This window comes from Ailuropoda melanoleuca, chromosome 13 (assembly GCF_002007445.2).
Source record: "Ailuropoda melanoleuca isolate Jingjing chromosome 13, ASM200744v2, whole genome shotgun sequence".
Taxonomy (NCBI): Eukaryota; Metazoa; Chordata; class Mammalia; order Carnivora; family Ursidae; genus Ailuropoda; species Ailuropoda melanoleuca.
This window is the reverse complement of record NC_048230.1, coordinates 39,660,416-39,669,963: the sequence shown is the minus strand read 5'-3', so window position 1 is coordinate 39,669,963 and position 9,548 is coordinate 39,660,416. Positions and strand designations below refer to the sequence as shown.

General features: G+C 43.8%; 1 protein-coding gene across 1 annotated transcript in view; it reads left to right on the top strand.

Moving 5' to 3' along the window:
* JPT1 (Jupiter microtubule associated homolog 1) overlaps window positions 1-9,216 on the top strand; it is a 17,214-nt gene extending 7,998 nt beyond the window's left edge. Inside the window, exons 2-5 of the mRNA XM_002919838.4 lie at window positions 377-519; window positions 882-979; window positions 2,018-2,036; window positions 8,191-9,216. Of these exons, the coding sequence (XP_002919884.1) occupies window positions 377-519; window positions 882-979; window positions 2,018-2,036; window positions 8,191-8,339 (409 nt within the window). The 3' untranslated portion in view covers window positions 8,340-9,216. The remainder of the gene's footprint in view (window positions 1-376; window positions 520-881; window positions 980-2,017; window positions 2,037-8,190) is intronic.
* The last annotated feature ends 332 nt before the right edge of the window (window positions 9,217-9,548 follow it).

Here is a 9,548-nt window from a genome sequence, read left to right as displayed (position 1 = left end):
GCCAGCAAGAGAGGGAACACAAGCAGGGGGAGAGGGAGAGGAAGAAGCAGGCTCATAGCAGAAGAGCCTGACAGTGGGGCTCGATCCCACAACGCCAGGATTACGCCCTGAGCTGAAGGCAGACGCCCAACCGCCTGCCACCCAGGTGCCCCAGTGCTACTAGCCATTCTGACTGGTGTGATCCAGTGCTGAATTTATACCACGAAGAATCGGTTCCTTTTTCCCATTAGCAGCTTGTGGGGAGGGGTTGGGAGGGTTATCAGGGGTTATCGTTACCACGAATGGATGAGGGAAATGAAATAAAGGAGTCTGAAAACATTTATGCCGAGAAATGTTTTGGTATCATCTGAAATGGATGTTTTGCCATTATTCCAAGGGTTTTGCGGCCTCCAGGAGGTGGATCCAATTTTTCATTAGGCTTTGATGAACCAACAGAACAGCCTGTGAGGAGGAACAAAATGGCGTCTAGCATCTTTGGGACACCTGAGGAAAACCCTCCTTCATGGGCCAAGTCGGCAGGTACTGGTTCTATCTGTGATCACCGGTCAAAGGGGCAGACGCAGCAGGAATAACTACAGTTGATTTTCTGTGATGAGCAAAATCCAGCTCATCCATAATGAGATCAACAACAATTCAAGCTTGTCAGTGGAGGAAAGACTGGGACCAAGAAGTGGGAACTACTGAGTCTTGAGGGGTCAGAATGAGAACTGAGGTCAAATAGGGTTATTCGGTCTCTCTGTAGAATTTTTATGCTCTTGGTCAACCCTTCTAACAGTTTGCTCATTTTGTAATACGAGACTAACACGAACATCACTCACGGAAGAAGTGTTTTGCTTTAGTTCTTTCTGTCGTGTTCCTCAAGAAAGTATGTTTTAATTCAGGTGCCAAGTCTAGTGGTGGCAGAGAGGATTCTGAGTCATCTGGACCCCAGAGAAGGAACTCCTCTGAAGCGAACGCTGGAGACTTCTTAGATCTGAAGGTCAGTATGACAACATGGGGGGTGGGGGGAAGGGCTTTGAGGACGATACAATTTAGAAATTCACTTCTCTCCTATTGTACTAAGAGCTTTAGTTCTGCCACTGGCATCCCACATAGAGATAATTAGGAAAGGGACTGAGGCCATACTGGGAATGAAAGATGAATAAAGTTAGAAAAGTGAGGTGACATGATCTGGGTCTGTTCAGCTGTCTCTTCTACCAGTAGGATTAGTCTCTCTCCTTCACTATCGATTTTGGGAACTTCTGGATCACACTTACTTCCTACATAACTCATATATAGTAGCATTTCTGAGTTCAAAGACTGTTTTCGTTGTTGGCAAACATTGCCCAGTTACTTTGAGCTGAGCTCCAAGAGACTGCAGCCTGGGCGTTACCCTCAGTTGTCTGCAGAGGAGCATGGTCCCAATGCCCCCAGGGATGTGTCTGGAAGCCTGTAAGCAGGGACCTCAGAGGCATCAGCTGTGCAAGTGTGGAGAGACCTGTGTGGGGCTTTGGAATTTATAGAGGCCCTTCAACAGCTAGATAAGGAGAAAGGAGAGGGAGAATGGAAGGATAAATTTACCAGTTTCCCATTCTGATAAAAGATCCTCTGAAATGCTAATTGATATTAGGCCTTTGACATAAATGTTAATTTTTTTTGGTGTGTTGGATATTGCTGGCACTGGGGCAACCTGTCATGCAGCATTTTTGTTCAGCATTGTCTCAAAGTAAGTAAAGGCTATAATGTAATTGTGTTGCAGCCCGACCCTGAACTTGACTGCATCCAAATGAAATTCCACATTTGGTTTCAAATAGATAGTAGCCTGTCAGAACTGTGACTGCTTTGTTTGTTACAAAATTAAAATCGGGAGTAAATTTTTAGGGGCACCTGGCTGGCTCAGTCAGCAGAGCGTATGACTCTTGATCTCAGGGGTCGTGAGTTTGAGCTCCACGTTGGGTTTAGAGATTACTAAAAAAATAAACTTTAAAAAATTAAAAATAAAAACTGAAGTAAATTTTGAATTTCTTTTCTTTTCCAGGGAGAAGGCGACATTCATGGTGAGTCCTTCTGAAGCCCAAATTTCTGGTTCTATAAATGGTTTTAGAATAGGTCGGAATTTTTATTGAAATTGTGTCTCGGGGAAAGAGACTGGGGAGTGAAACCTGGCTGTGCCCCAAGTGTCAGCACATATTGGGTGGGGAGGAAAGAAAAATGAAACTGGGAGGTTAGCAAACATGGCCACGTTGGTATCTGCCACAGTGAGAGCAATGTCAGAAATGCACCAGAAAGGAAAAACGGAGAGTCTTTCACAAATATGTGTACACTAGTCGGGCTGGTGTTGTCTGTTATTCTTAATGAGAGCTTTTCAGTAATAATGCTCTGGCATTTCAAGCTTGGCCCACAGCATTTAATTTACCAAGTTTGTTTGATTTTACGCTGAGGTGCTTATTCAGCAAGACTCTTTGATCTTTAGATAATGATTTAGGGGGCAGATGTAAATTCCCAGCATCCATGTCACCAATTATATGTGGAAATGAGCTATAATCATTTATTTAATGATATTCAATCTTTGAAGTGTTTATTGGAACTTCCTTAACAAGTGCCGGAGAATTACTTCTGCATGTAATGAAAGGCTTACGTGTGTCAGGCAGTAGGAATCAGGTGAAAGTTGACTCAGTGAAATGCAGCCGTTGGAAGGCCGTCTGGCCCAGAAGGAAGAGGTTGCTTCCTCTGGGCCTCTTCCCACCATTACGTTTTGTGAGGCAGTTGTCCCGTGAAACAGGTTTAAGAACCAGATTCCTCTTCTGCCCTCTCAGTTTCTTTTCTTTCCTTTTTTAAAGATTTTATTTATTTATTTGAGAGAGAGAGAGCAAACGAAAGAGCATGAGTGAGGGGAGTGGCAGAGGGAGAGGGAGAAGCAGGCTCCCTGCTGAGCAAGGAGTCCGACCCAGGGCTCATCCTGGGACCCTGAGATCATGACCTGAGCCAACGGCGGACGCTTCACCAACTGAGCCACCCAGGCGCCCCTCAGACAGTGTTTCCTGATGGGCATGGTGGGAGGAGAATCTCCTTTGTGAGCATTACCTGGGTTCCTGCTCGGTGTACAAGTCACTTTCTCACTGGACTGAAGATGTATTCGTTATTGTTTGTGTCCAGTGTGTTCTGTTTGCAAAGACTCTTCTGGAGGTAAAGAAATCTTCAGGGCTTTTCAGTTTCGCTGCTTTTCATATTCTGAAATACTTCCACATCAAACCTTACTTAGCAAGAAGCAGCTAATCCTTAAGTCACTATTTTTGGACAGTGGATATAGTTAGAAATCTGGGGATCCTGGAGAAATATGTGAGAGCCCCTGATGAAGTTTTGAAAAATGTGTCTTTTTTTTTTTTTTTTTAAGATTTTTTTTTATTTATTTATTCGACAGAGATAGAGACAGCCAGCGAGAGAGGGAACAGAAGGAGGGGGAGTGGGAGAGGAAGAAGCAGGCTCATAGCGGAAGAGCCTGATGTGGGGCTCGATCCCATAACGCCGGGATCCCTGAGCCGAAGGCAGACGCTTAACCGCTGTGCCACCCAGGCGCCCCGAAAAATGTGTCCTTATTCCTGCTAATGATAATTCTCCCCCAGTTCAGTTTGTTACAGATTCTTTAGGTGAACAGCAACCTGAGTTGTATAGTATAACAAGTCTTTATTTTAGTTCATTTGTCATGAAATGACAAGGGGCCTAACAATTTAAGATCCATCTGGTGGCCTAGAGGTCAATGCCAGTCCTGTTGCCAAGTTTGCTTAAAGTCAAGCTACTCTACTCAGTTTCTTTCTCCTTCCTTCCTTCCTTCCTTTCCTTCCTTCCTTCCTTCCTTCCTTTCTTTCCTTCCTTCCTTCCTTCCTTTTCTTCCTATTCAGCTTAAATAAGACAGATTTTGTTTGGATATAAGGAAAGTTGCCCTCCTCTTTTGTGGAATGAAATACAGGAATGGCTAAAGGGAGCACGTGGGAAATCTGTAGCAGAGGGAGAAGGTCCACAGGATTTAGGTCGAAGTCTTTCCCACCTTCAGGCAAGTTAGACAGTCTGCTTCTTGATGTTCTAATTCTTTCATCCTTACAATAAACCACTTTATCATTTATTCTGATGTAAGTATCTGTTTATCATTCATTCTGATGTAAGTGTCTGTTCAGTGTCCTCACGGATGTGCTGAGGAGTCACACAGTATATAAGATAGGTACTATAGTAGAAGTGTTTGTGTTTAAAGTCCCATTTTTCAGTTATTAGATTGAACAGACAAAAGCTTTCTCTGTCTGGTCCTGTGTAAGTTTCTCAAGCCTTACTTTCAGTTTCTGTACTTGCCCTATTATAGACTAAAGGGATGGAGTAACAGACTGGCCTCCATTCTTTCTGGCTGGAGTATTTCTGACTAGACAAAGGGGCATTTACATTAAGGCCTGCTGTTGTTTATTTTCCATATGTGCTTTTTTTTTTTTTTTCTCTTTTGGCATGGCATGTTATCTAGTAGTGAAAGACAAAACTGTTCCCTTAATAATGAAAGACAAATATACGATTGGTGGGTGTGAGCTTGATTTATCTAAAAGTCATTTTATGGGGGCACCTGGATGGCTCAGTTGTTAAGCGTCTGCCTTCGGCTCAGGTCATGATCCCAGCGTTCTAGGATCGAGCTCCGCATCAGGCTCCCTGCTCAGCAGGAAGCCTGCTTCTCCCTCTTCACTCCCCCTGCTTGTGTTCCCTCTCTCTCTGTCAAATAAATAAATAAAATCTTAAAAAAAAAAAGAAAAGTAATTTTATGGAGGGGCAGGCACCTGGCTGGCTCAGTCAGTGAAGCATGCGACTCTTGATCTCAGCATTGTGAGTTCAAGCCCCACGTTGGGTGTGGAGATTACTTTAAAAAAAAAAATCTTAGGGGCGCCTGGGTGGCACAGCGGTTAGGCGTCTGCCTTCGGCCCGGGGCGTGATCCCAGTGTTGTGGGATCGAGCCCCACATCAGGGTCTTCCGCTATGAGCCTGCTTCTTCCTCTCCCACTCCCCCTGCTTGTGTTCCCTCTCTCGATGGCTGTCTCTATCTCTGTCGAATAAATAGATAAAAATCGTAAAAAAAAAAAATCTTAATAAAAATAAAAATTACTTTATGGAAATAAATGACCATGGTGGAGTTGCAAGGTAATGTGTCCTTTAGAAGTACTCCTGTAACTGCTTGATCCAGACAGACGATGGGAACTGTTAGAGCATGTGTAGTGGTGAGGCAAAGTCCTAGCAGAAGCAACAGTATTGCTTAAATCCATAGGCTGGCTCAGGTGGAGTTCATGCTCTGTATTCATCCATCTTGGATTGTTTCAGAATGTCAGTTTTTGGGTTTTGTTTGTATTTACAGTAAATGGAACATATTTAAGGGATACTTTTCAGAGGACTTGGGTACTTAATGTTGATGCATTTGATCCTGCTTCTTGTGCAACAAGAGTGTGGCAACGGGAAACGGGGAGGGGGGGGGTGACCCTTTCTTGCCACACTGTTGTTTATAACCACGCATGAGGGCTATAATTTTGGAAAGCTTCATACTGATTTTTACTTGTAGTTGAATAGTATAGAACACTGTATGTGTTACGTTACCTCCAAAAATTCATAAAAGGAAATGTCAAAAGTAGCAGCAGCATATTTCTGAGGTGTTTTGTTATTTTGTTTTGTTTTGTTTAAGATTTTATTTGAGGGGCGCCTGGGTGGCACAGCGGTTGGGCTTCTGCCTTCGGCTCAGGGCGTGATCCCGGCGTTACGGGATCGAGCCCCACATCAGGCTCTTCTGCTGTGAGCCTGTTTCTTCCTCTTCCACTCCCCCTGCTTGTGTTCTCTCTCTCACTGGCTGTCTCTATCTCTGTCAAATAAATAAATAAAATGTTTAAAAAAAATAAAAAAAATAAAAATACATTTAAAAAAAAAAAAAAGATTTTATTTGAGAGAGAGAGAGAAAGCATGAGCAGGGGGAGGGGGAGAGGGAGAAGCAGGCTCCCCACTGAGCAGACCTGAGCTGAAGGCAGACACTTAATCCACTGAGCCACTCAGGAGCCCCCATTTCTGAGTTTTTTGTTGAGTTTCTGATCTTAGACCTTTCCCCCCCTTGGACTTCTTGGTATCAAAGTTAGCTGAAGCAAAACTTGATACAAGTGGTTTTAGTAGCATGAACTTTTATGGTTAATCTTTGAGGGACTTAAAGTACATTTTTTCAACATCAGAACTTTTCATTGGTGTCCAGTATGACTTCATGTGAAGTTCTTACATGGTATCCATCATAACTAGTATTTCTCTTTTATTGTTTCCAGTGTTTTGGAACTCCTTAATCCAGGGGAGGGAATAAATGTGTTTAAACCTAAAGGTAGCTTTTCTTCCAGGTTTTATGAACTAGTATTTGGTTTCTTACACTAAAAGTGCCTTTGTATGTGTGAGAGACAGACTGAGAGAGAGAGAGAGAGATTTTATTCTAGAACAGGTGTTAGAATATGCAACTGAATCGAATTTGATAGTCTAACACTGAAATGAGACCTGGAATTTTGCAGTCACTTTTGACTTGGAACAAAGACTTTTCCGAGTTTGGAAACTGCCTCGTTAAGAATAGATGTTTGTTGGGAATTTCACAGATTAGTGGATCATCAAGCAATGTCTAGGATGTTGGGTAATAATAACACTAATTCTCAAGACTTTGACATGGAAAGTACCCAGTTAATATAAATGGGAATGACTTGATTAATGGAGATATCATAAACCAGTAGGGGAAAGGTAGATTCATTAATAAATGATGTCAGTACAATGGGTTATCTTTGTGGTTAGAAAAAGAAATCAAAAGGGGCGCCTGGGTGGCTCAGTCAGTTAAGCGTCCAGCTCTTTTTGTTTGTTTGTTTTGTTAGAGAGTGCACACGGGCGATGGGCGATTCTAGATCTCCGCCCAGGCCTTAATCTCAGGGTCATGAGTTCAGCTCCGCCCCGGGTGTGGAGCCTACTTGAAAAATCAAGCTCACCTAGTAATCATGGAAACGTAACATGAAACAGGAATGAAACATTTCACCCATCAGTTTGGCAAATTTTAAAGTGAGGTTGCTTATCGAATGGTGGGTGTGCCAAGGGTGTACGGACAGTGACCTCTGACGCAGGTTGGGGGTAGAGCATGGCACAGCCTCTTGGGAGGATGACGGGCAGTGTCTGTTCTTACTGAAGGTGGGAGCCTCGTACCCCCGTGGGCACCTGTTCCCGTCTGTCTCCGTTACAGCTGTGTATGGAGTGATTGGGTTGTCTAATTTTTTGCTACCAGTAGAGCAAATACAGTACTATATTATATCAAATATACTGACTTGTGTGATAAAATACTATAAAGCAATTAAGTAGTGTGAATTATGACCATATTTATAAATATGGGTAAATTTCTAAGACTGTAAAAAAAGGAAGTTTATATCATTATGTCCGATACAACTCGTAGTAGGCCCTCTAAGAGTAGGGAGAAGAGACCCCTGTGGAGATGGATTGGGGGTTAGGGGCCTATAGCTTATCTGTAATGTTCTTTTATTTTAGAGAAAGAGAGTGCAGTGGGGAGGGAGGGAGGGAGAGAGAATCTTAAGCAGACTCCCTCCTGAGCTTAGAGCCCCATGTGAGGCTTGATCTCAGGACCCTGAGATCACAACCTGAGCCGAAATCGAGAGTCCGACGCTTAACCAATTGAGCCACCCAGGTGCTCCACTTATCTGTAATGTTCTGATTTAAAAGACCTGAATCTTCGGGACGCCTGGGTGGCTCAGTCATGAGCTCAGGTCATGATCTTGGGGTCCTGGGATCGATCGTCGGGCTCTGCACCGAGTGGGGAGCCTGCTTGAGGGTTCTCTCTCTTCCTTTCCCTCTGCCGCTCCCCTGCACTCTCAGTCTCTCTCTCTCTAATAAATAAATAAACCTATATAAAAAATACTTACATCTTCATGTATGTGTATAATTTAGAAAAGAACACACACAGAAGAGGGCCTGGGTACAAATATGACAAAAGACTGATAGTGGTTGGTTTTGGCTTGTGGGGACATGATTGAATGACTGTTGCCTTCTTTAGCTACGATTTGTTATCTCCGTGTCTGATGTGATATCTCTAGGTGTGATTTGAACCATCCTCCAAGAAAATCTTAAGACCCTTCATTTTACCTGGAAATAGTTGCTAGCCTTAACTTCCTTCTGTTTTCCTAGAAAATGTGGACACAGACTTGCAGGCCAGCCTGGGGCAGAGTGAGGAGAAGCCCGTGCCTGCTGCGCCTGTGCCCAGCCCAGTGGCTCCGGCCCCGGTGCCATCCCGAAGAAACCCCCCTGGCGGCAAGTCCAGCCTTGTCCTGGGTTAGCTCTGATTCTCTCGAACTCTGTCGTTTTGTTTGTTTGTTTTCTCCATGCTTGTGAACTGCACAACTTGAGCCTGACTGTACATCTTTTGGATTTGTTTCATTAAAAAAGAAGCACTTTATGTACTGCTGTCTTTTTTTTTTTTTTTCAAAGAACAGGTTTCTCTTTATCTGTCCTGATTCCTCTGGGTCTGTAGGCCATGGCATGAGTGTTTTCTAGTAGTAGATTGGAGGGAAAGTTTTGTGACACTTAGTACAGTGTTTTTAAGAACAATTTGGTTCCAAATGTGTTAGAGGATCTTTTGTACTGAGGTTTTTAAAACCCTTTTCTTGTCAGCTTTACTTGGGTTTACCAAGCCTTGATTGGACAGACCAGTGAACAGTCCACAGGCGCACCGTTCCTTCAGGCCCCCAAACAGGGTTGTCTTTATGCCAAACCTACTTGTTGTTGGCTTACCTTGTCAGTGCCCTCTGCTAAAAGCATCTTCCTGTGCCATATGGAACAGTAGAGGCCTGTGCCTCATGCCTTGCTGCCTGCAAAGCAAAAAACTGCCTTTTTAATTTTTGAACCTTAAGAAGTAAGCCAGATACTAACTCGACTAGCTGATGAGCTAAGCCCGCTGCTTTCATGCAGAGGAAGACTTTGATGTATGCTCAAACTGACAAATTCCAAGTGGTAAGCAAGCAAGGGCAGTGACCACACAGAAGTGGGTCTTCGTGGTGAACAGACCCCAAGGGGGCAGTGCTCTTCTTAGGTAACTTGAAGCTGTGTGCATGATGCTGGTGCTTGACCATGAACTGAAATCTCATCCTTAAAATGTGTGTTGTACTTCACAATCCTGGACTGTTGCTTAAAGTAAACAATGTACAAATTTTGAAACAGTGTGTCCTGTGTCATCTTTTTGAGACTGTTTCAGTGTTCTACCTGTCTAGTTGCTTTTTTTTTCTCTGTTACTCTAAATCCTGTTGCCCAAGGGTTGATGAATCATTCAAGTTAATAGAGACTAATGAAGTCCCAGAGCAGTGGGCTTCTCTCTAAAGAAAATAGGTCTAAAGTCACAGCAGGTTGGGGCGCCTGGGTGGCACAGCGGTTAAGCGTCTGCCTTCGGCTCAGGGCGTGATCCTGGCGTTATGGGATCGAGCCCCACATCAGGCTCCTCCCCTATAAGCCTGCTTCTTCCTCTCCTACTCCCCCTGCTTGTGTTCCCTCTC